The sequence below is a fragment of the Mixophyes fleayi genome, chromosome 6, assembly GCF_038048845.1.
Source record: "Mixophyes fleayi isolate aMixFle1 chromosome 6, aMixFle1.hap1, whole genome shotgun sequence".
Taxonomy (NCBI): Eukaryota; Metazoa; Chordata; class Amphibia; order Anura; family Limnodynastidae; genus Mixophyes; species Mixophyes fleayi.
Window position 1 is genome coordinate 2,762,253 of NC_134407.1, and position 27,572 is coordinate 2,789,824.

Here is a 27,572-nt window from a genome sequence, read left to right on the forward strand (position 1 = left end):
GGATCATCCCCTCATGAAGTCACGTTGGGCGAAATAAGTAAGCACAGATGTATTACTCCAACTCTTAAAGTATGGTGGTCCCTGGTCTGGTGGGATTTGTCATCTCTCCCCTCCGACCCAGGGGCGGATCTAGGAAATGACTATACCCCGGGCGATGTAGGGGGGGGGGATTTAGGCCCCGCCCCCTTTCCGACTTCTAAGGCTGCTGACGGCTGCACAGTATGTGCAGGTCCGTTCAGCAGTGATAATGTGCTGTCCCGCTGCTCTAATTGTGTTTAAAACACAATCAGAGCAGCCAGGCAGCATACTGTCACTGCTGAATGGACCTGCACAGAGTGTTGCAAGCCCCTGCTAAAGGGAATAGTAGTTATAGTTTATTCCTCATGTCTGTATTTTGGGGTATTTTATTGTGTGATCATTGTACTTTGTGCATCTCTTACAAATAAAAACAAAACTGGAAATGAGATTATGAAAAGTCTTCATAGATCTACCACTGATAATATGAATCTTTCCATACAGTCTACACCACAATCTTACAAATGTTTATGGTTGTTGGTGAATTGTTCCGATCCTAAATGAAGGATTTTAATAGAATATATATATATATATATATATATATATATATATATATATATATATATATATATATATTATACATATAATTGCATAGTGGAGCACAGGTGTTTTTAAGAAGATTTTCTGACTCTTCCACTTGTATAGAATTACCGCCATAGGCCTTACTGGACCTGTGTAATTCAGTTTTATACTATTCAGGGGCATTTTGTAGTCTAACATGACCAATTTCACCTGATACACAATGTTCCGCTCCTGTTCGGCCTTAGTAGTTTTTGCAACATTACATTTAAATGTGCTACAAAATGTAATGTTTTTAGTGTAAAGCGTTGCTGCTGAGAGGACTGAGAGGCTTATATGACACAATGAAGTTCCTGGGGCACCGGCTGGTGATGTCAGAGTGTGGGTGCTGCTTGTAATAAGAGCTTGGGTCAGTCTGCATGTAATAATACGGGGAAGTTTATCAGAAAAAATCAAAGCAAAAGTCAATGTCACAAAAACAGCAATAAAACTACAAAGAGCAAATAACAAAACAATGTAATAAAAGTTATATGTACATGGATTGTGATTGTTGTAACAGGATCTCATACTCAACTCAGAATCGGTTCATTTGACTTCTTGCATAAACTATTTCTTTGAACTCATCAACTATCCAGACTCTGGGACATGAAGTTCTCTTCTGCCTACAGCAATAGTCTTACACTCCGCAGTTGCTTTATACCGACGACCTATTGACAGTTACCAACTTTACTATAAGTAACTCAGCCTGTGTTGACCTCCAGATAAGATACATTGTTGCTTTGATGTATATATAACTTATGTTACATTGTTTTGTTATTTGCATTTTGTTTGCTGGTTTTTGTGACATTGTATTTTACCTTGTCTTGTTCTGATAAACGTATTATTACATGCAGACTGACTCAAACTCTTATTCCAAGCACCACAAACACTCTCACATTTTAGGAATTTCGTTTTAGTATTTTTCCAACTCGCAGTCACCTGTGGATAACATATGAGCTGACATAAACGGGTTTAAACATTTCTCAAGCTCAGGTAACTGCAATATACACCAATCAGGAAGAACACAATGTTGTGTATAATATATGTGAGAGTGGGGTAAGAAACATTTAGTACAAACAGAAACACGAGTTTTCCAAATGAAGCCTTTATTATACGTCACATGTAACATTCACACATTGCCTGGTTGGATTTAGCTGCTGGAACGTGGTGTCCGATGACTTCTGAAGATGTAAATGTATCTGAAAATAAATATAATGAAAAACATCAATAATATATGTGATAATGCACTTGTCACTGAGGAGTGTCCTTTTATCTATGTCACACAAAGACGAGGTATGTCTTATAATACACAAGTATTACCTAATGAGCACTGAGGTGATGACATCAGGGATCACTAATTATAAGGGATGACATCAGAACTCACTGGTTATACAGATATTTGCAAATCCCTACACTGGCTCCCTGTGTCCTCCAGAATCAAATTCATATTACTCACCCTTACCTACAAAGTCCTCAGAAACACTACCCCTTAATACATCTCAAATCTAATATCAAAATACTACTATACTGCGCCTTGTCTCATCTCTGGTAACCACCTCTGACTCCCGCATACAAGACTGCTCCCACACTGCTCCCCACTTATGGAATTCCCTACCACACCCAATCAGACTTTCCCACAACCTTCAAATCTTTAGATGCTCTTTGAAAACCCTCAACCCTAAATCTATTTTTTAGAGGTGACCTTATCCCAGATAACACTTTTCACACTAATGCACCCTCACAACTATCTAGCTAACAAATATCAACTTTAAATTTCAGTGTACAAATAAGTTATCAAGTACTTGTGTGCTACATGAAAAAACTGACAGTATTTAACTTATGTGCAAAATAGAAAAATAATTTGCACCCCTTGTATTGTAACATAATTTTGTCCAGGAGAAAACTTACTCAATTTTTTTACTTAACTTTCCTTAATGAATCAGGCCCTCAGACATCTACATGAAGCTTTATCTATAACTATGTCCCTTGAGCTATTTGTGCCAGAAGGTGGGATCATCCCCAGCCCGTGACCCTGGAGTCCATTATGAGTATTATCCACTCTGATTTTAGAAGTAACACTACTCTTCTCGTTTATTTTGGACTTTGCCACCAGCTGAGAGACTCTTTGGTGGTTCTTGGCAGTCAGATAGGATTCAGAGAAATCTGTTTGTGATCCCACTGAGTTAGTAGATCAGATGGAGATTCCGTATGCCACCTACCCAGCAAGTAGTTGATGTGCCAGGATCTCATACACCTTTGTTCTGATGGATACCTTGTTCTGCAAGGTGTTTACCTGGACCTGCACTATGCCACTATACATAACCTCAACACAGGACCTGCAAGCTAACCTTCTGTTGGGCATCTGTAGTATGTCTCTCCCCACAAGAATGCACAGGTTACTGAGGTCATGGACTGACCTCGATGTCATCCTAGATGATCCATCGTTCTATCGGCCCTTAGACGACAACCAATTCAAGAGAGACACTAGTTCTGGCCCACATACTAGCTATAGCTGCATCTGCTTTCATCATCACTGAAGGGAAACATACTGTACGGTCTATTCTCTTTGAGTCAGACTGACGTATTTTCACCTGTGCTCATTCCTTATGTATAAGTTAATTCACCACTTGATGTACAGGGAAAACTCTCCCTTTTACTGTGATCTTCAAAAAGCTATTTCTGAGCCTCTGTGGAAGTTGTTTCTTCGTTCATCACCATAGACTTGTACATGTGTTTGAACAACATTTTCACATTATCTGGACTAAACAACCTAAGTGTCTAGATTGTGTCAGATTCATTACTAAAGGAGTCTCCTAAATTGCACAAAGAAACCCACTCTGAGAGCATCTATCTGCAAATTCCATACTGTCAGAGCAAATTTCGTGTTCTTTTTAAAGCCTTGCTTAACACATACATCCTCCTTGGTCATAAGAGACATCCTGTTTATAGGTTCCTTAAACTGCTCAGGGAGCCGATTCTTCCCTTTAGTGTGAGAACTATACAATGTCCAAAATACCCCTTCAGAAGGTTTATCACAGGCTACACAGAGTTTACTTTGTTCTAAGTTTATCTCCTTCTTCCCTTCCACAGAATCTACACGTACTGACTAGAAAGTATATTACTTACAGATAGCAACAAAAAGTAATGCAGGACACACTAAGGCACCTGTAAGTTAGGGCTTATACAGAGTGGGTGACAGTTGGCTGATTGATTTATACTGGGAACGCTACAAGTATTCCTGCCTGGTCCTCCATCTTGGTGCCCTTTGACCTTTGACACGGTATGAGCAGAGACCCCATGTCAGAGTACTGGTGTTCAGTTTGAATTACAAACCAGATTAGCCCACAACGATAGCAGACTGGAGTTCTCCGGATAGCCAACCCAGCCCTCAGCTTACACCAGACATGGTGCTCCGCCACGACCCACACAGGAGGTAAGTCCCTGCACACTACAGAAAACAATAAAATACTATCTGACCTACCTAACTAGAGACAGGAAAATAAGCAGGGGAAGAGGGGGGCTGCATTATATACTATTTGGTGACAGTTATTTATCCTGTCTCTACCTAGCAGGAAGGAATATGGCTGCCATGGATAACTGAACACGAATACCTGTTATCCAGAACTCCCTAATCCCCAAACATTCGGGTTAATATATTTCATACATGTATAACAGAAACGTGCAGTTCAGTATTGTAACTGGAAGAGACGTCTACAGGCAATGAATACATATAGGTAATAAATATATTATTAGTAGGTCAAATCCTATTTAAAAACAGATATCATGCAACAGAGCTATGGAGGTGTCCACTAAATAAACACCTTGAATAACAGAACCTGGGAGTCAGATAGACAATCCCAATATAGAACATAGAGACTTCCGAGTGTTGTGCATTCTTAGATAAGCTGTACGTGTCCTCACTTTACTTATTATTATTCTGCTTCTACTGGGAGGCCAGTCCCGGTCTCTACTACTCACTGCAATGTACTGATGGTTTGTCATTTACCATTGATTACTGTGTGATGAGGTAAAATACTTGGCTGGTAGAGGTGACTCCATGGTAGGTGTCGGCATAGTGACCCATCTGGGCACAACCTTCACTTGAGCAGGAACTGCAGGCGGCCTGTTAAATGATAGATAAAATAGTATCAGAATGTCAGTTTTAGGAATGTATGGATATGACTTTTAGTTGTTCTTGTCCTGAAGAGCTTACACTCTATCGTGTATGACAGCATCCTGTAAACGTACATTCTTGAAACACAACTCTATATACAAAAACCTGTAAATTATGGAGAGAATGAAGTATTTTGTATTGTAGATTATACAGATATTAGAAGTCACCACTAAGTGCAGTGACCAATACAGAGGTTAAAAAAAAACATCAAAGATTTTATACAGGTCATATAAGCCTGACGTGACACAAACTATACACTAAATTATAAACTACACTATAGTGTACAGTAGGGTGATACGATCTACAATGGCCAATTTTATTTTGTTTTTCATACTTCTCCAACCCATCATTTGGTTCCACTTGGTGTACTGACATAGAATGATAAATCTGTTTTATTCAGTGCATATTTACAACCTGCACAAGATGGTCAAAGTTTGATGTTATACAATTTTCTACAATATCAGACATAGTGACTTTGCCAATACACAATTTATGCTAAGAATATGCATTATAAATATTTCTATTAATGCTGTATAATTGCAGGAACAATTAGAAGTGAACATTAGTAACCTAATGCACTACAGTCATGTCAATGAGTGATAGATAATATGGGAGATATTCAGTATCCACAATGTTTCTAAATCTCCTGAAATTCCAAACGAGAGATGATTACCGTGAGCTATTGTAACTCACCATAATTTTCTTGGGAGGCATTCCTCCATGTGGAGTACATTTCATATTTCCTGGAGCTATCCATCGGGCTCGCTGGATGGCCCGGGCCATTTACTCCATCAAGATGTGGCTGTTCCGCAACCAGTACAATCCACAGCAGCCAGGGTTCTCGCGGGATATCGTACAGTGACAAAGTTTGGAGGAAGTTTGTCTAGTTATTACTGCCATTTATGTGCGATACTGATTCCAGAGCTCATCACCAACTGCAGCTCCAAGGAATGACCTTTGCTTGTTACATGCACTGTCTGTGTACTCAAACAAAGACGTTGCAATGGTAGACAAAAAGGCTTTTACCAACCATCAATGCTATCTTCCAGAAATACTGGTTGGTTTTAGTTTCTTTGATGATGAAGTGTCAACAGAAAATAAAAAATACTGGCTGCTGCTATCAAACACTAAGATGGATCTGACAATCCTCTGAAACGTATTCCACCACGTAATCAGCCAGCAACATCTTGCAGAGCAGAAGAGAGTGGGTAGAGATGAGGTTGGAGAGGTAGGAATGGAGGACTGGCAAAGGGGTTAGAACTTGGTTCTGCTGGAGACAGGGAGCCAGCATAGTAACTAGCAAAGAGGGTCACCAGAGACAGAGCGACAAGAGACGAAAATAAGGCTGCAGAGGATAGACTGAAGAGGGGCAAGGTGGAAGTAGGGAAGGTCCAAAATGAAGCAGGTACAACAGTCTAGGCAACAGATTACGAGGGAAGGAATGAGAGTTTTGGTTGCTTCCAAGGTGAGAAAGGGCTGGGTCCTGGAGATACCCTTGAGGTGGAAGCAGCGGGATTTACAGAGGGACTGAATGTGAGGAGTGAAAGAGAGGGAAGAATCTAAGATGACTCCAAGGCAACGGACTTAAGGCACAGTGAAAAGTGTAGTACCATGAATGGATAGGGGGAAGATGGGAGGTGAGGGGACTCTGAAGGGAGGGGGGATTGAAACAATTATTCTTGAGACACATTGCGACACCTAGCGGTCAATTGAATTCCCTCCATCAAGTTTCTCAATGTGCTGGGAAATCTAGAATGATATCGCAACTGGAGACATGAGAGAGCAGGGAGAGGGCAGGGGTGTAGAGATACACTTAGATGTCATCAGCATACAGATGATATTGGAGGCCATAAAAGCTGATGAAATCAACAAGCATAGAGGGAGAGGGAAAGAGTAAGAGATCAAGATCTATGCAGAATATTGACATGTAAGGAAGATGGGGGAATTGGATTTAGATGTAAAGACAGAAAGGAGCGGTTGCTGAGGTAGGAGATAAATAATTAGGAGACAGTATCATGGAAGCCAATCGAATGGAGGGCTTGTAAAAGAAGGGTGTGGTCAATGACATCAAAGGTAGGAGAGAGGTTGAGAAGGATTAGAATAGATAAGTGACACAGATTTAGCAGTGAGAAGATCATTATTGTCTTTGGTGAGGGCAGTTTCCTTGGAGTGAAGATAGTGAAAGTCAGATTAATGTAGGTCAAGGAGGAAGTGAGAGGAAAAGAAGGAGGTGAGACAGCTATAAACAACCCACTCAAGCACTTGAACCCAAAGGCTCTACTTAGAGAGAGGCAGTGTCAAAGGAGGGTTTTTTGACCATGGGTAAACAAGGGCATATTCGAAGGGGAAGGTTCCAGAGAAGAAGAATAGGAGGTGGGCAAGGTGGTAGCAGGCCTGAGGAGATAGGGAGTGAAGGTGGTGAGAGGGATTGGGGCATGGGAGCAGGTGGAGGGGAAAGAGGAAACGAAATAGGTGCAGACTTCATCCGCAGAGACCAGGGGAAAAGGGAGAATGTGGGTGGGCGGCAGTGGATAGAGAAGCCTCACAAGAGGTGGGGGAGGGTGAACAGGGTGAGCAGACAGCATGGGGAGAATGGTATGAGAGGGGACTGATAGGACAAGATGTTGTGACGTATGGACTCAAGTGGGATGCAAAGTCAAGAGCAGACAGCAATGAGGGGAGGATGAGGGTAGTAGAGGGTGTTGAATGTGGCAAAGAAGCGACACAGATTGGAGGTTTGTGAGGAAATGAGAGCTTTAAAGTAGGACTTCTTAGAGAGTTAAGGGACAAAACTCTAAGAGGAGTGAATGATTTGGTAAGTGGAGGAAATGTCAATTGCCCACAATCCTGGAATGTCCAGGACACTTTCAAATTCTGGGTAGGTGTCCCAGAACGCCAGGGGAACGGCCAATTCTCCCGCATCCTGCTCACGTCATTGTGAAGTGGGCGGGATGGAGGCCTTGATGACGCCATTTGCTGCAAATCGCTTAGTTTTGCCCAAACGACCGCCCACTGCAATGAAATATTGTGGTTGCATCAATTCACTGTGGGGAACGGGGTCAAGATGCAGATCTTATGGAGAAGAAATATAAAGAGTTGGAAAATACTGAAAATCAGCACAAGAGCTTTCTCCATAGGTGCTCAGGGAGCATTACTGTGGGTAGCAGGTAAGAGGTATGCCATCGTTGGGGTGGGGATCAATGAAGGCTAATAACAAATGTCACTAAACATTAAAATATAAACTACACACTGTATAATACACTACAATATACAATTACAATGTATAAACTACATTATAAACTTCACTATAGATTACACTGCTTTACGAACTACACACTGTATACTACACTATTAATGCACTAAACTATACTACACCACATCATTGTAGAACTTGTAGTTCCTCAATAGCTAGGGAGTGATGCATTGCCCAAGCCTTCTTCTACGTAATACTGATAATCAAACATTGTCTGACATGAAGTGAGAGGAGCTGACGAGTGAGGAGTGGACCTTATGGATCATGGGTGTATGTCAGCACGGCTCTGAGCCCACTGGTAGGTCTTGGGTGAAAGCTTAATAGTTATTAAATCTTTATAGATAATGCATAGCAGTGACAAGACTTATTGTACTACAGGGAATTATTATTGTATATTTCCCCGTTAGTTCTATGCCACCTTTAACTCTTTTTATCATCCTCCCCTTTTCCACCTCCGCCCTTGAATTCTCCACTCACCTCACCTACATAATCAAGTATATCTGTAATGATATCCTCTCCCATCAGGCTTGTCTTACACCATCCACCTCCAGTCTACCTACCTTATTATACACCCCTCCATCTCAGGGGATGTAGTTTGTGCTCTCCACTCATCCTCTCCTCTCTCCACTTGTCCCTCTAACCTATCCCCTCTCATCTCCAGTTTCGGAACCTTCCTCACAATGGAAACAATCCAAACGCTCACCCAATCTCTTGTTATGTCTCAATTATTGCAATCTTCACCTCTCAGTGCTTCCCCTCACCCACCTCTCCCCATTTCAATGTGTCCTCAATTCTGCTGCTTCACTTATCTTCCCCTCTCATCGCTACTGTCAGTAACTACACTGGTTCCCCATACTCAATATAATCCAGTTCAAATTCCTCAGCCTCACCTATAAAGCCTCCACTCGTCTCCCCCCTAAATCTCAAAACTAATTTTCTCCACACACCCCCTGTCCTGCTACCGACCATTGCTTCACCTCCCCACTGTCTACCTTGTCTCACTCCCATCGCCAGACTTCTCCCATGCTGCTCCACACTTTTGGAACTCACTACAATGCTAAATCAGGGTATCCAGTGGTCTTCTAAGCTTCAAACACACCCTCAAAAAAATAGTTTTAAACTTTACCAGCCATCCTTCTAAATCATCCCATACAGCTACCCCCTCACACTAGATTGTAAGCTCTCATGAGCATGACCCTCTTTCCTCATGTTTTGCTGCCTTCATCATCTTATCCACCTAGTGAATCCTAGTTGCCAAATTTCATCTTCTCCAACCCTCTCTCTTCTACCCTTGCTAATGGGGACTGGCCGGCCTCACGCTGCTCCCTGTTGCCCTGTACTACCCTCCACCTCGTACTATGCAACTAACATCTGCTCATGTTACTGGCAGTCTTTCTGTCCTACTATGTAGCTGTTCCATGCTTTGTGCTTTATGGGCCGACTACTTGCGTTTAAAAAGTGAGCGCAGAACTTGAGTGTAGTTCTGACTGTATTGAAATACAAGCAGGTCCCAATATATGTTTCCATTTCATTCTTGGTGCAAGTACGCTCCGGCTAAACGTTACTTGACGTATGTAGACATACGGAACAGGCTTCGGTATATGCACATGTGTATGTGCAATATAAATTCCCACCAGAACACATGCAAAAAAATATATTTTTTATAAAATAAATGAACAATTCTTAATACTATAATCATTGATAAAGATAATAATCATTGAATAATGTTATTCAGAATTTTAATTTTTCCCCCCATTTTTTTAATAGTAAATACATAAATTAGGATGTTCTCAATGCTTACTGTACATACAACACATTTTTATAGTTTATCTTACTTGCATACACATGTTCTGTACTATCCAGTCCCAGCTGTTTCCCTGACAGCCGGGACATTACTTCCGGGTTCCGTGTCCCAAATGTTACCAGGGCTTTCTCCTTCACTGCCGCTGCCGGGCTAATCTGACAGCTGGGCGCCTGCATGACTCAGTCAATTAATTAGTCACAGCCCTCGAAGGCTGATTATTTCCCCTGTGTGGCTACTCTCTGATTGGCTAATCCATATATTTAAAGCAGGGAGGGCTTAGCCTCCCTGCCGGTTATAGCATCCTCTGTGCTGCACCAATTGCTGACCAGCTTTCCTATTCCTGTGGATACCTTACCATCCTCTGACCTGATATCCTGTTGTGACCTTTTGATTTGTTTTTGGACCTTGTTGAACTCCCGTGCCCTTTGACTTCTGCCAGTTTCTTCGAATTCCCGTGTTTGAAACCTGCCCTGACCTTTAACCCTGTCTCTCGGCTTTCCTGCTCGCTACTGACCCACGACCTTGAGCCTATTCCCAGTACCTGCCTCCAGTATTCTGGTTTCATCTACCCTGCGCTATGGTTATATTGATAAGCTTCTACTACCCTAGAGTTAAGTCCTAGGGGCATCTAAGTACCTCCAAACATTATCCGTTCTACTGAAAAGGTGGCTGCTAAAGGTGAAGACCTCTATTAGTCTGGTTCTAAAAACGCATCTAACAGTAATAGCAGAATTTGAGATATTAGTACTTTAAGTGACTGCAGAATGCTGCTTATCGCTAATATCCGTATAATTTAAACATGAAACCATTTTAACTCATTTAGTTGTGTTCTGTTGGCCCTGCTGATCTGTTCTATGTGTCTGACAGATGGGCTCAGAGAATATAAATGTGAGTATTGATGAAAAGATGAAACACACAACATTAACGTACAAACTGTGGACCATGAAATGAGTCCCAGATGTCTTAGTACCCGACATAATAATAAAAGATGTAGTGGGAGAAATCTGTAATACAAACTCCCAGGTAAGAAGTATCACACTCACCGTCTGGTAGATGTTCCAGTATGTGCAGGGGTAGCTGGCGAAGGTGTTGGTGTTGGTGATACTGTCTCTGTAGTACTCGACGGCCTTAGAGTGGTTACAGGTGATAATGTTAAGGGCTCCTGCAAAGAAAATCCAGACACCAACTATTATTATTATCATTATTATTGTAAGGTAACACAGTGCTGCTCACAGCACCAGACAAATAGGACATACGTATAACAGGGATATAGATAAAACAGGGACGTACATAAAACAGGGACATACATAAAACAGGGACATACATAACACAGGACAATCATAAAACAGGGCAATCATAAAACAGGACATTCATAAAACAGGGACATTCATAAAACAGGGACATACATAAAACAGGACATATAAAAATAGGGACATACATAACACAGGACATACATAAAACAGGACATATAAAAATAGGGACATACATAAAACAGGACATATAAAAATAGGGACATACATAACACAGGACATACATAAAACAGGACATATACAAATAGGGACATACATAAAACAGGACATATAAAAATAGGGACATACATAAAACAGGACATATAAAAATAGGGACATACATAACACAGGACATACAAAAACAGTGACAAACATAAAACAGGGACATATAAGGTAGACTTAACAAATGCAGATTTGCTCATGAGAGAGCTTATATTATAATTGGGCACAGTTGAAATAAGAGGACCAAACATGGCTCAAAGTGGAGATTGGGACAGTTAATGTCATGAAAACATATCTGTACTCTGAAGATATATCTCCCATCTGGCTCCATTATAGCTGCACAAAACACCACAACTCCATGTAAGTAATACACTTCTGGATTCTAATGAACCACTCTGCCAAGAATGCACCTTATGGAAGCAGACACATTACTGTCCTGAGTAGGACTCAAGGAATGGGCAACTATGTATATATGTATTAAAAGGATCCTTCCTGACTGGTCCATGTTGCTATCGTTTATCTTGTTGTATAAACAGACTGATCCTAAGATAATGGTAGTCCTTCACCGTATCTCATCATCATCAGCTATTTATATAGCGCCACTAATTCCACAGCGCTGTACAGAGAACTCGCTCACATCAGTCCCTGCCCCATAGGAGTTTACAGTTTAAATCATACTTGCCAACCTTCCGGGAGCCTGCCAGTGGAAGTGGGTGTGAGGGGGGCGGGCGGCCAAAATCGCGTCATCATGACGTAAACGCGTCATTTGACAGCGGGGGGCGGGGCCAAACACTGCGATTCATCGGGAATCACGGCGTTTGGGACCTAATTCTGCCCACTTCACTAGGAAAATTCTCGCAAAATGCGGGAGTCTCCCAGACATTCCGGGAGAGTTGGCAAGCATGGTTTAAATTCTCCAACATACACACAGACAGATCGGGAGAGGCTAAGGGCAATTTAATAACAGCCAATTAACCTACTGGTATGTTTTTGGAGTGTGGAAGGAAACCGGAGCACCCGGAGGAAACCCACGCAAGCACGGGGAGAACATACAAACTCCACACAGATAAGGCCATGATCAGGAATCAAACTCATAACCCCAGCGCTGTGAGGCAGAAGTGCTAACCACTGAGCCACCGTGCTGTCCATATTGGATTCATTGATAAACAGGTGGCAAACTACAGGTTAAACTCTGCTGTAGAAAACATTTCCACTTGTACTTATTACCTTGTTCTTGCGCACGGCATAACATTTTGGGGGTCAGGATGTTTGTAAATGAGTAAAGTCAATGAGCTTTATTTACTGACAGTGCTCCATGGTGTAAATTTGAACTGAATCACAGCAACCAATGAACAATCAGCTTCTATCTGTCTAGTGCAGGTTAAATAATGAGGGGTCTGGGCAGGGGCGCATGCAGGATTGTTAGGGGGGGTTTCCCCCCACCCAAAAAACCCCAAAAACACACGAGACCTGCTGGGCATGTTTCGGCAGCACTGGACTATACACTGTACACTGGACTATACAGCACCGCCGCGGACGCTTCTTTGACAGCGCCGCGGCTACTGTATAGTACAGTGCCGCTATGTGGGGCACTTAGTTAGCGGAGGGGAGGGGTTTCTGGAGACCCAGAAACCCCCCCTGCGTGCGCCCCTGCTGGGCACCTCCTGTTGGGGGTTTCAGTCATCTTGCAGTTGGTGTTCAGAGATAGTGACATAACTCTGAGACTTTGCTGAAGGAGAAGCTCAGGAATTGCACTAGTGCCCGGTTATTACAGCTCATTGATAACAATGTTCTTAGCTTTTATACAACCATAATTTCAGGAAAAACAATCATCCAATATATGCAGTATATACAGGCTGCACAGCACTCATATAGGCAGAATCAGGGTCACGGGTGATGTGACTGCAATAAAAGACAATATTTACCACTCCAAACATCTTCCACATCAGCGTCAGGCACCTCTCGGTTCCGCTCACATCCAGGCATTTGGACACCGCCATTGGGGAAGAAATCCAGATGACCAATAACCTGGCTCATTCCAAAGCCTGGAAGACACATATTTTATGTTAGGAGATTATATATTATGACACATGTTCTGTATATGTGTAAAGAAGATTTTATTGTACAAGTATTATACAGAGCAAGGACGGAGCCATTGCTGTAAGTCCTATTATACTGAAGGAGAACCACAGTCATGAAGACTCTTTGCTCAATCCTCAGAGATATTTCTGGATGTCCATGGGAATGTGACGCTTTATATAACAGTCAGGAAATTCACATAAAGGGTCATTTACAAAGTTGCAAAAAAGAAGTCATGTGTCTCATTTTGCACAAATGTGGGCACAGATGACATAGACGGGGGGCAATTTAGCTCTTCCTGATTGGAGAAGTTGTGCATAATATTGCTGAGTGAGCTACAATAGTATTTTAGGAGACAAATAGAAATAAGGAAAAGAAGTGATCCTAAAGTAACAGTATTTAGGAATGGAGAACGCTGGATACTAATATAACAGTATTTAGGAATGGAGGGCGCTGGATACTAATATAACAGTATTTAGGAATGGAGGGCGCTGGATACTAATATAACAGTATTTAGGAATGGAGGGCGCTGGATACTAACATAACAGTACTTAGGAATGGAGGGTGCTGGACACTAAAGTATCAGTATTTAGGAATGGTGCATGCTAGATACTAAAATAGCAGTATTTAAGAATGGAGGATGCTGGATACTAAAGTATCAGTATTTAGGAATGGAGGGTGCTGGACACTAAAGTATCAGTATTTAGGAATGGTGAACGCTGGATACTAATATAACAGTATTTAGGAATGGAGGGTGCTGGACCCTAAAGTAACAGTATTTAGGAATGGTGGGCGCTGGATACTAATATAACAGTATTTAAGAATGGAGGGTGCTGGACCCTAAAGTAACACTATTTAGGAATGGAGGGTACTGGATACTAATATAACAGTATTTAGGAATGGAGGGCGCTGGATACTAACATAACAGTATTTAGGAATGGAGGGTGCTGAACACTAAAGTAACAGTATTTAGGAATGGTGGGCGCTGGATACTAATATAACGGTATTTAGGAATGGAGGGCACTGGATACTAACATAACAGTTTTTAAGAATGGAGGGTGCTGGACCCTAAAGTAACAGTATTTAGGAATGGAGGGTGCTGGACCCTAAAGTAACAGTATTTAGGAATGGAGGGCGCTGGATACTAATATAACAGTATTTAGGAATGGAGGGCGCTGCATACTAATATAACAGTATTTAGGAATGGAGGGTGCTGGATACTAAACTATCAGTATTTAGGAATGGAGGGTGCTGGATACTAATATAACAGTATTTAGGAATGGTGCGCGCCGGATACTAAAGTAACAGTATTTAGGAATGAAGGGCACTGGACACTAAAGTATCAGTATTTAGGAATGGAGGCTGCTGGATACTAATATAACAGTATTTAGGAATTATGTGCGCTGGATACTAATATAACAGCATTTAGGAATGGAGGGTGCTGGAACCTAAAGTAACAGTATTTAGGAATGGAGGGTGCTGGATACTAATATAACAGTATTTAGGAATGGAGGGTGCTGGACACTAAAGTAACAGTATTTAGGAATGGAGGATGCTGGACCCTAAAGTAACAGTATTTAGGAATGGAGGATGCTGGACCCTAAAGTAACAGTATTTAGGAATGGAGGGTGCTGGATACTAATATAACAGTATTTAGGAATGGAGGGTGCTGGATACTAAAGTAACAGTATTTAGGAATGGAGGATGCTGGACCCTAAAGTATTAGTATTTAGGAATGGAGGGTGCTGGATACTAATATAACACTATTTAGGAATGGAGGGTGCTGGAACCTAAAGTAACAGTATTTAGGAATGGAGGATGCTGGACCCTAAAGTAACAGTATTTAGGAATGGTGGGCGCTGGATACTAATAGAACAGTATTTAGGAATGGAGGGTGCTGGAACCTAAAGTAACAGTATTTAGGAATGGAGGGTGCTGGACACTAAAGTAACAGTATTTAAGAATGGAGGGCACTGGACACTAAAGTATCAGTATTTAGGAATGGAGGGTGCTGGACACTAATATAACAGTATTTAGGAATGGAGGGCGCTGGACACTAAAGTAACAGTATTTAGGATTGGAGGGCACTGGATACTAATATAACAGTATTTAGGAATGGAGGGCGCTGGATACTAATGTAACAGTATTTAGGAATGGAGGGTGCTGGAACCTAAAGTAACAGTATTTAGGAATGGAGGATGCTGGACCCTAAAGTAACAGTATTTAGGAATGGAGGGTGCTGGATACTAATATAACAGTATTTAGGAATGGAGGGTGCTGGATACTAAAGTAACAGTATTTAAGAATGGAGGATGCTGGACCCTAAAGTATCAGTATTTAGGAATGGAGGGTGCTGGATACTAATATAACACTATTTAGTAATGGAGGGTGCTGGAACCTAAAGAAACAGTATTTAGGAATGGAGGATGCTGGACCCTAAAGTAACAGTATTTAGGAATGGTGGGCGCTGGATACTAATATAACAGTATTTAGGAATGGAGGGTGCTGGAACCTAAAGTAACAGTATTTAGGAATGAAGGGTGCTGGACACTAAAGTAACAGTATTTAGGAATGGAGGGCGCTGGACACTAAAGTATCAGTATTTAGGAATGGATGGTGCTGGACACTAATATAACAGTATTTAGGAATGGAGGGCGCTGGACACTAAAGTAACAGTATTTAGGAATGGTGCGCGCTGGACACTAAAGTAACAGTAGGCAGATCTTTAAGGCTTTAAAATTTGCAGGTGCTGTTTATATAGTTCAGACTCACTGAAACAATGGGAACTTTTAGACTTTCAACGTAAGCTGGGACACAGCAGCTGGATAGCTCCACAGAGACTACGGGCTAGATTTACTAAGCAGCGGGTTTGAAAAAGTGGGGATGTTGCCTATAGCAACCAATCACATTCTAGCTTTCATTTATTTAGTACCTTCTACAAAATGATAGCTAGAATCTGATTGGTTTCTATAGGCAACATCCTCACTTTTTCAAACCCGCCGCTTAGTAAATCTAGCCCTAAGCCTTCTGTAGATCGACCTCTCGGCGAGAGTTTCCAATGATACCAGAAAAAAACTTTATTAAGCCCAGGAAGCATTTCCTCTTATATTTTACATAAAACATATGATAACATACATAGCGGTTAACCAATATCCGTTCTATAATAGTATTAGTGTTATTTTAGATAAGCAGAATTGGACCCCACAGCAGTAAGACAATCAACAAAGGTAAAATAGCTAAAAAGATACTAACCCAAGTTAGGAAGGAAAGGACCAGCGTCTGTGTGGATCACATCAACGAGAGCAGCATCCGACAGATCCAGTCTCACTTCTGTGGGTGTGTTCTGGAAGTATGGCTCAGCTGGGTCCAGACCTGATGGGTGAGAACCAACAGAAGGAATGAATCCACCAGACATATACAGCAGTATCACTCTGCAGGTGTAACTAGCTGTGAGCAGCCAATCAGCTTTAGTTTATATCTCAAACATTAGTACCTATATTGTGTCCTCACCTATCTTTGTAACCATACTAGTTTTCTCCATTTCCCTCCTCAAAGCATCATTCCTCTTTTCTATCACTTTGCTTGTTTCTTTTCCCATTCTTGATATTCTCTTATTCAGAAGCTCCCTTTACAAGGGCTTAACTGGTCACCCCTAATTTTATTCCCAATATCTAATTGGTTCTTCCCTGCCTAGACATCATCTGTTATTTCCAGCTCATCCCAAGTTCTTACCAGACCCAGCGGGTAGTTCCAGTTCTTCTGCTTCCCTCATTGGCTATTTCCAGATCATCCCCACATCTCTTTGGCTATTTCCAGTTGTCCCTACATCTCATTGGCTATTTCCAGTTCTCCCTACATCTCATTGGCTATTTCCAGTTCTCCCTACATCTCATTGGCTATTTCCATTTCTATCTACATCTCATTGGCTATTTTCAGTTCCCCCTACACCTCATTGTCTATTTTCAGTTGTTCCCCTCAGCTCATTGGGTACTTCCTGTTATTTCCCATGTTTAATTTCTTTTCTCAGTTTTTCCCCACACCCCATTTAGCCCTTGCCCTTCCGTAGTTTTCCTGATAAGTCACCTGTTATCCTAGCGAGGCCTTTGATCCTCTTTCCAGCCTCTCCAGCCGTGTGTGCCCCCAAACTGTGGCCAATCAGATGGACATTAGAAGGAGAATAGCCAAAGTTTTTCTGGTAACAAAAATATTATATTAATATGTATAGTTAATGATGTCAGTGGTGAAGTACTAACAGTATTTAAGAAATAGAGGAATCCGGGGAAAGTGGCGCCTAGATGACTCCCTCCTGCTCAACCAGACAACCCTCTTAGATCTCAACAACTCAATCTCTAACTATTTCCAAGATAACTCAACTATAGATGTCCCCCCAGGTATCATTTGGGAAGCACACAAAGCCACTATACGTGGTCACTTGATTAGCCTAACAGCGGCCTCTAGGAAAAAAGCTACTGAAGAGGTATCTTGTTTAGAATGGAAAATTGCATCTCTTCTCTCTCAACATCAGTCTCTTCATGACCCTGCCCTCCTCACTCAGATTACCTCGCTGAAAGGCCAACTTAGCACTCTGCTTTCCCATAGGGCTGCTATTACTATGCAGAAATTACAGCAACGGTACTACGATAAATCAGATAAAGCAGAATCTGTGTTAGCCAGAAAGCTTCGCAAGAAGATGGCTCTAGGTCACATAGACAAAATTTATGGCTCACAAACGAGCAGAGTTACATATGATCCCAAGGAGATAGTTCAGACGTTTCAGGAATTTTATTCCTCTCTTTATAACTTAGTCCCGCCCCCTCAAAGAGCTCACTTGGTGCCGACTCTAGACGAATATCTAGCTGCCACCCCCCTTCCTAAGCTCACTTTACCTCACCTAGAGTCCTTAAATGCAGACATTACTTTGACTGAGGTTTTCGTGGCCATTAAATCCCTGAAACCCTCCTCAGCTCCAGGCCCTGACGGTTTCACCCCACAATACTATAAGAAGTTTGTTGCAGCTCTGGATCCACATTTGACATCTTTCTTTAATGAAATCTTGGGAGGAGCTACGTTTGATCTGGCCACTACCAGAGCTAACATCATCGTCATTCCGAAGCCAGGGAAGGATTCAACTCTCTACTCTAGCTATAGACCAATATCCCTCCTCAATGTGGACCTTAAAATTTATGCAAAAATTCTGGCTTCCAGATTGAATCCCCTCCTCCCTTACCTCATCCATCCTGACCAGGTGGGATTTATCCCGGGGCGTCAAGCCCCGGACAACACTAGGAGAACAATTGATCTTATCCACACTATTCATAAGGGTAAGCTCCCCTTCCTTCTTATGTCACTAGATGCTAAGAAAGCGTTTGATCGCATCTCCTGGTCGTTTATGGTTGGGGTGCTGAGAGCGATGGGCTTCTCTGGTAAATTTATGACTGGCATCTCAGTCCTGTACCGCTCCCCGTCTCTGCAAATGGTCTGACCTCGGCCCCCTTTGCTATCGCCAATGGCCCACGACAGGGCTGCCCCCTCTCTCCGCTCATTTTCGCCCTTATCATAGAGCCACTAGCAGCTAGAATCCGGGCTAATCAGCAGATATCAGGTATTCCGGTGGGTAGTTCTTCTCATAAGATTGCTCTATATGCAGACGATGTCCTGTTGACTATTGCAAACCCGATTTTTTTCTGTTCCCCCTCTCGTGGACGAACTAGATCTCTATGGCCACTTTTCGGGATATAAAGTCAATACTGACAAGACAGAAGTCCTGGACTTTTACGTTTCCCCAGCAGATAAAGTGTCACTAGAAGGTTCCTTCCCATTTAACTGGCGTTTTCAAAAAATTAAGTACCTCGGGGTACATTTGACTAAACATCTTCACCAGCTTTTCCAGGCCAACTTTCCTCGCACCCTAGATCAAATTAAGTTGGATCTTACCTCGTGGTCGCAGCTATACATTTCTTGGATAGGCCGTATTAATGCGGTCAAGATGAATATACTCCCTAGGCTCCTTTATCTCTTTCAAACCCTTCCCATCCGGGTTCCCCCCTATGTTTTCAAATTTCTCCATTTTCATGTATCCAAATTTATCTAGTCTGGTAAGCGCCCCCGAGTCCGTTTTAAGCTTTTACAGAGAGCCCCGCGGGGAGGGGGACTGGGAATCCCTGATTTCCGACGCTACTACCTTTCGCTCAATGCGTTCTGTGGTGTAGTTCAACACCCTCCAGGGTCTGGGTCGAGATCGAGGCCGAAAGTCTGAATATGCTATCTCTATCCACTCTCCTATGGCTCCCACGGGCTCGTCGTCCAAAGCGTGTCTCACTTCACCCGGTCATTACACACTCTCTAGCGGTGTGGGACTCTTCCTCTCAGAAATTTGGCCTCTCCCCTCATCCTTCCCCTTTAATACCTCTATTTAACTCCTCTGACTTCGCACCGGGCCTTTCCCCTAAGGTATTTTACTCGTGGACTTCACAAGGGGTCTGTTTCTTAAATGATCTCACATCCACGGTAGTGTTCCCCTCGTTTACTGACATCCAATCTCGAATGGATATTCCCTCTAAATTTTTCTACCAACTTCTCCAGCTCCGTCATTTTCCCCACACAGCTAAACCTCGCCTCTCTACTCGTCCCCTTACTACATTTGAAAACCTCTGTCTCCACCAGTCCTCTACGAAAGGCCTTATCTCAACACTATACTATGAACTCGCCCCACCTTCTCCAGACCTTAGAGACTCACATGAACAGGCCTGGGAACGTGACTTGGGGGAAACCCTTCTGAGCTAAGAATATATGAGAATGCTGCCTCCAGTTCACTTTGTGATAAAATAAAAGAGAATGTCTACAAGGTATTGTACCGATGGTACTACGTTCCCTCCCGGAGTCATAAAACTCTCCCAGACTCTTCTGATCGTTGTTGGCGGGGGTAACTTTATCCACATATGGTGGACCTGTCCCAAATTGACAAAATTCTGGGCCGAGATTAAACATTTGATCCAATCGGTTCTCCAGATAACAATACCATTAGAACCTAAATTTTTCCTCTTGCCCTTGGGAGCGCCCGCGGCGACTCGACATCAGAATAAGCTAGCTAGACATATCTTGTCAGCAGCTACCTGCCAAATCACAGCTGACTGGAGGCAGCAGTCTCCACGATCACTCCATGCCGTTATTAACAGAGTATGGCAGGTCCAGCGCCTGGAATACATGACCAGCATTATTAATAGGACGTCAAGACCGTTCACTAAGGTGTGGAGCCCATGGCTCTCGCTATTCCCCTTTCACTTGACAGTATACATCCATTTGTCCGTCCTTCTCCCTTTAATCCATCTCCTCTTCTTCTTTTTCTTTTCGGCTATGCTATAGTCTCTCTTTCCTACTCTCTGCCTCTTGCCCTCGTCCTCGTAGCATTTGGCACTTCGTTCTCCCCCTTATTTCCTTCTTTAAAAAAAAAAGATTTCTTGGTCAATCTTTTTATACGTAACATGATCCATCCGTATTATTGTTTCACGACGATTTGTTTATTATATTTTATGATTTTACTGATGTGTACATGCTTGTTCTCTCTACTGATGCTTGTTGGTGATGTTGATATTTGACCTTGCAAAAATAAAGTTTATGTAAAAAAAAAGAAATAGAGGAATCCTAGAACAAGAGGCCGCAGTGTGAAACTGGAGGCAGGGAGACAAAGCTGACCTATGGAAGGACTTATTTACAGAAAGTCTTCCAGCAGAGGTGACTGGTACTAACAGGAGGTCATTGATAAAGCACAAAGTGACTGAGTAGCAACACAAAATCAGGTTCGATACCGATGTGCACTTCAATCTGGGCAAGTTGTAGAAGAGAAGTTTATACAGGTTGATAGGGGGAGCTGGATGGAGATAGGACTTTCTTTGCTACTTATGGAGCAGGGGTTGGGCTGGCGGAAGCACAGGGGGCATCATTGACTACGGTGTCACCTCTCAGCCCAGTGCTACTCCCAGTCCATCAATGCAGCAACTAAGAGCTTCACAGGTAATAGGTTGTCAGCTGCTTCTCCTCCAGTGTCCAGCTCTCCATGTGGTGGCACCGAGGGGAGAGCACTGAGAGAAGCACTGGATGAGAGCTCAGTGTTTTAGACATCTCCTAACCATTGACACCGTATGTAACAGCCAAGAAACCAGTAGCCAGAAATCAGCTGCACAACCAGTAATAGCGGTGTGACCAACATCCTACATAGATGTGTGAAAATGTACTTTAAATAGATTTATGTGTACCCACTGTTTCTAGTTCCTGCCAATCACAGTGATCCTGTGTATGTAGCTCTGCTGCCATTTACGTAGGAGCGACATCGATCATATAAGAAGAACTGACAGCCCCGGTATTTGTAGCGATGAGCACAATTGTGTGATAACAGATCTGTATTGTGACTCTAGCTTAGGAATCAGTTCTCTAAGACTATGAAGACAGAGTAGTCAGAGAACTATTTCTCGGTTATCATTACCGATAGACTGTCTACAAAATAGGCCACTTCTGCCCCCACCACACGGATGTTATTAGACGCCTGTGAGTACAGAACACGGGATCCACCGCTCCAGTCCACGCAAATGCAGTTTGAGTCTTCAACCTGGAACAGTGTCTGGAGGAAAACATAACATAATAATACACCGTTATATATCATGAACACGTGGTGATGACACGTACAGTATTATGGAGAAACTTCATGTATGTGGACATCACTGGCTCTATCTCACATATTCTCTGCTGTGTCAAGACTGTATATAACCTGTGTTGTATTGTGAGTTTAGTGATTGTATATAACCTGTGTTGTATGACAATATGTGTGCCCACTCACAGAGCTGGAACATTAGAAGACAGAGCCGTTATGATCTTAAGCTGGGTACACACTACAGGGTTTTTGTCCAATAATCGGCTCAACCAGCCGGCATACGACTGCTCGTTCAAAAGTCGCGTCAGTGTGTGTAGTGACACGATGGTCGAAAGTCTGCCCAAATGGACGATTGTCGCCTCATTTGGTTGGTCGTCCCATTCAATTTTTTCCGACCAATCACCTAACGATCATGTAGTGTGTATGCACTCGTGCTGACGATCTCCATAGAGTTTACAGAGTCGGGCTCTTTTCAGCCGATGTTAGCGATGAATGTCCGAGTGAATAAATGTAGAGATTGCTGTAGAAGGAATAATTAATTTGTTCGTTCTGAGACAGAATATTTCGTTTCAGAGTCACAGAAGCTAACGAAATACGTTAGGACACGTGGATAGCTATAACAAGGCGGTTTTAATCAGTGTGACAATGTGACAGTAGTGAATGAATGAATATTGAGCTGTCATTCTCCGTACTAGAGGACCAGATGAAGGACCAGGTGAAGAGCACAGATCTGAAGGTAAATCGTGTCAGTGTGTATGCATGAACCGTCAGACTGATCGGACCTTCAGTCATAGGTATAATCTTTTGACACGTCGGTCTGAGCAATTCTTCAGTGTGTACCCAGCTTTAGTTGTGTCTATTTGGAAGGCAGTGAAAACTCAGATGGACGTCTAACGTCAACCAGGAATAAGCTCTTCATACCCTGCACATGTCGGGCAGCCAGCCGGAATCTCCACTGGCCGTATAGCCATGGATCAGAAAGCGGGTTTTCCTGGATGTACGGAAATTAGATGAGGAGATGGTGGAAGGGTCAACAGCGCTGATCACCTGCAGGAAAAGAGTTATACAAGTTAAACTATGTACAGGCTCATTTAATAAGGTAACAAATAAACTAGATACAAACATGTCCAGCTTTACTCTTAGCAGCCGGCCCAGCTTAGAAATAATGACAAACATTCACTAAATATCCTCCGTCCCCGCAGGGTCCGCATCAGATGACTAAGTTCCAGTAGGGGGAGGAATATGTGTCAAAGTGAGTGACCTACCTCTTGTGTTTAGCAGACTCACCGCTAGCAGGCTGCAGATTGTGGCTGCAATGAGGCCTTGTGGACAGGTATAGCGGAGCACCGGTTCTTATTGTCGTTATCTAGGGGAGGTGGGAGGGGTCAGGAGGAGGAAGATATGGGCTTGACATCTGTCAGTCATGCTAGAGCTGGGGAGGAGCTTAGGGCTTAAAAGGCTTGTGGGTGGGGCTCTCAATTCTGGACAACCTAAGCTGATCTAATACAGAGGTTGAACTATGGTAGATTAGTGCTAGAAGATAACAGATAACTGGATTGAACATTGTTTGCCATCCTGACAATGATAAATAAATGAGAAGTGTTACATTGTGAGCGTCATGTTGAAGGTATCCCTGTCACAACCGATTGGGGTTTTTTTTTTTGTTTTTTTTGGTCTATAATTATAAGAACAATATTTGCAGAATCTATTTTTGTAACTTAAGATATTGTTGCATTATTCACTATTTCCCAACACATGATAATCACCCCCAGGCTGCTCTTTACACAGCAATAATTAGGTTTAGTGTATGTTATATAATGAATGTGAGGCTGTAAACTCTGCAGAACAGTGTTCGGGTACAATACATCTATAGAGGGAATCATACAGTTGTCTGATATCTTATCGGGAAACACGTTACCTAGAAATAATTCTGCTGCTCTCTGATAATGTCGGACACACAGATGTGATGATGAAGGACCTGATTCCGAGTGACATATGCTCGTTTGCGTAGTGTATCTTTGTGTACTTTAGCGAAAGTGAATGTATGCAGCTGCTGCTATAAAGAGACGTGATGGGAGGTTGTACAAACGTTGGCCCTGTGCACTCTCCGCCATTGTGTACGGATTCAAAGTGACGGATATGGCTGAAAAAGGAGTTTCATTTGCAGGTGTTAGAGGAAAGAATTAAAAACGGCTTAAATGACGCTTCAAAGCAATTGCATTCACAACATATAAAATAAAAAGTTTTTGTACATGTTCGACAATTGGATGTAAGTGTCTGTGGGGGTGTCTGATGGGTGTGTGTGTGTTGGGGAGTCTCACCTGGTAGCTGTTCTGATTATCCCTGGTGAATAGCAGGAAGCGTGTGTTAATCTGCTCCGGGGTCGATGGTAATCTTGTAAAGGGTCGTTCTACAGTTCCCGAATAAGGTGCGGCATCAGAAAAGCAGCCGAGTCTGTCGAAGCAAACCTCGGTACCTTAAAATCAGGACAAAACACAATCATTACCTGTTTCATGTGAGAACAGGGCAAAAACATTATAATTATAGACTATGTTATTATTCCTGCATTATTATAAGTCTGTAAGATAGCTAAGCTCATACTCAGCTCACAGCCTCACTATTGGAGACAGTGTTCAGAATTCAAATCCTGTGCTGTAATTTATAAGAAGTTTTAGGGGCACATTTAAGGAAGGGCGAAAAGCACTCTCCTCACTTAAGGGTTACTTTCCTCCAATCGCAGGGCTTAAACTGTGGGAACTCCATCCATAGGACTCCTCTGTAGGCATGCAGTGACTCCCCTCTCTATGGGGTATTTCTCAAGGGGCTCGTTAAATGAGGGTCTCTCCCCTTTTACTTCTCCTCACTTTAATGCCTGTAAAACATCTCCCACATTCAGGTTATAGTCACACTTGCTTTCACATGGCTTTTAGCCACTAAACCCACTTGCAGGGTGCAGAGCCTTCTTTCTTATGTAGACCCTCTTGGCTTGTGGGGACTCTTGGTTATTAGGGGCTCTCTCTTTCTTCTCTCCCCCTTTTTTAACATACAATATCCTCTCATGGCAGCTGCCATGGACCTGCTCCTTCTCCCTTCTTGGGGTATCCCTAATGGTGGGAATCGCTCTGTACATGTACCACATGACAACCACCCAAATCTCACTCCCAGGATTCTCAGGAAGCCTGGGACTGCGTCGTCTGCTGTTCCGGGTCCATGGACAAGATGGCGTTACACAAAACTTGGGAAACCGAAATCTTAAAAAGGTGTGATGGCTCTATACCTGGAGCCAGCACTGCTCAGCCCTGTCCACTCTAAGTGAGGCTGCAACTCGCTCCTAAACTGCCTCACCTGCTGTCACTGGAAGGGGGTGTATTTTACAAAGCCAGCAAGCGTTACAGTACTGCGGTGGAAGACGTGATGCACTATATTGTGTCGTTTTAGCCCTGCACCGAGATGCAATGCAATGATTATTATTATTATAACTATTATGATTGTAGATTTGTAAAGCTCCACAGTGCTTCACAGCGCCATACAGTAGAGAAAAGAGGAAATACATAAAACAAGGCAGATAAAATAAATGCAGACATGAAAACAAAGGGTAGGAAGGACCCTGCTCATTAGAGAACTTACATTCTAAAGGGAAGAGGGCCAGGGAGGGCTGGCAAATTTTAGCCCAGGGGGCAAAACTCGACTCTGCAGCCTATTAGGAACAATTTAAAGGAAAAATGAAGATGGCCCAGTGACCCAGCCTAAGGTAGCCCACTATGGGACCGGCCCAGGGGGTAGATGCCCCTCTGCTTCCTAGCCCAGCCTGCCCCAGAAGAGGGCACAGCTGAGACAAGAGGTGCGAGTGTGGCTCAGAGTGCGGCTGTGAGAGTGTATTAGTGTGAGTAGTATTATCAGGGATAAGGAAAGCTTTAAAAAAGAGATGGGCTTTTAGAGAATTAAAAATAAAAATGTTTATAATGATTATGTCATTGTGCTAGAGCCAAAATAATGTGATTTGTGGTGAATAATGTCACAGGGTCCCCTCGTCCTGCTCTCCTGGGAGTTCAGGATAACTGGTTGTCAGTCTCCCGGACATTCCAGGAGAAGTCCGGAGATGTGTGTGAGAGGGGGGGGGATTATAATGGCCAGATCTACCCCATCCTGACATCATTAAACTCAGCGGTACCCTTATTTGATACTGTAGGTTGTCTCGTATACAGAATGACATGCCTTGTTTGGCTACCTACATAGTTTCTAAACATTTTATGCATTTTATTCCAGATGATGCCAAATGCCAGAGCAAGAAAAGAATTATCATTTTCAAGTGCAGATTTTATTATGAAAACCTGTCTGTAGAATTCTGCTTTCTGATGGTTTGGAGACGTAGATTTGTGCCAAAACCAGAACCACAAAGTATTTCAAGATGGGGGTTAGAAAAAATAATACACACATTTACTGTTAGTTCAATTTCTTGTTTATTTAAATAAAAAAAGCAAAACACATTTTGGCCACTTTGGGTAGATTATTTTTGCTGTGGCAGGATATATGAGCAGTGATAATAAAAATCATCCTTATCACCGCTACCTCGATATATGGGCCCCTTGGTCTGTGAGCTTACAATTTACCAGATGGAATTAACGACACTGCAGCTTAGTGAACAATGTTATGTTTTGTACAGATATCTAATTAATTTACAGACAACGAGACATTTATTAAATGTCATGTGCCTCCCACTCAATTGTCTACATGCAAATTAAGATTCATTTCCAAATTTGGCCCAATATTTAGAGGTGGAAGTGAAGCTTAAGTAGAAAATACTTCCACCATTATTAATGTTTATGTAGCAAAGCTCATAACCATTGACCATATATAATTTTGTGATAGATACTCAGGAACAGGCTTGAGCTTATTCCCGGCTGCTGAGGTAACACTGTTCACTTATCAATAACTCAGGAAGTGCCTCGTATTGGATGGGATTACCTGGAACCTGAGATTAGTCACTTTGTAACTGTGGTACTGCATCCAGTGGGAGTACCATTTGTTTGCGGCTCTAACACATAAAACACTTTTATTAAAATAATGTATTTCTGTATTGCCCTCCCTGTGTAAGCTATTTACATAGTTTTTAAAGAAAAAAAGATGCACAGAAGTAAAAAATATATTGTTCTACCTTTCACAGCACCAAGCAAGAAAATACCAACCGTCCAGATAAGTAACATCTATAGGAAACAGAATAGAAACACAGTGATCACACGGAATAAACTACACATTGTGATACATTATACTGAATAGAGTACACACTGTGATACATTATACTGAATAGAGTACACACTGTGATACATTATACTGAATAGAGTAAACACTATGATACATTACGCTGAATAGAGTACACATTGTGATACATTACACTGAATAGAGTACACACATTGATACATTATACTGAATAGAGTACACACAGTGATACATTATACTGAATAGAGTAAACACTA

At 42.4% G+C, this 27,572-nt stretch overlaps 1 protein-coding gene across 1 annotated transcript; it reads right to left on the minus strand.

Annotated features, from left to right (window-relative positions):
• Positions 1 to 1,722: 1,722 nt before the first annotated feature.
• Positions 1,723 to 27,302, minus strand: LOC142160149 (pancreatic triacylglycerol lipase-like). Its single transcript, XM_075215109.1, has 10 exons — positions 27,254 to 27,302; positions 24,420 to 24,574; positions 23,020 to 23,145; positions 21,934 to 22,068; positions 17,538 to 17,646; positions 16,707 to 16,826; positions 13,301 to 13,420; positions 10,908 to 11,026; positions 4,640 to 4,756; positions 1,723 to 1,832 (listed from the first exon to the last, which is right to left on the minus strand). The coding sequence occupies exons 1-9, from the start codon at positions 27,300 to 27,302 to the stop codon at positions 4,646 to 4,648; spliced, it is 1,044 nt and encodes a 347-aa protein (XP_075071210.1). The 3' UTR covers positions 1,723 to 1,832; positions 4,640 to 4,645.
• Between the last annotated feature and the right edge of the window lie 270 nt (positions 27,303 to 27,572).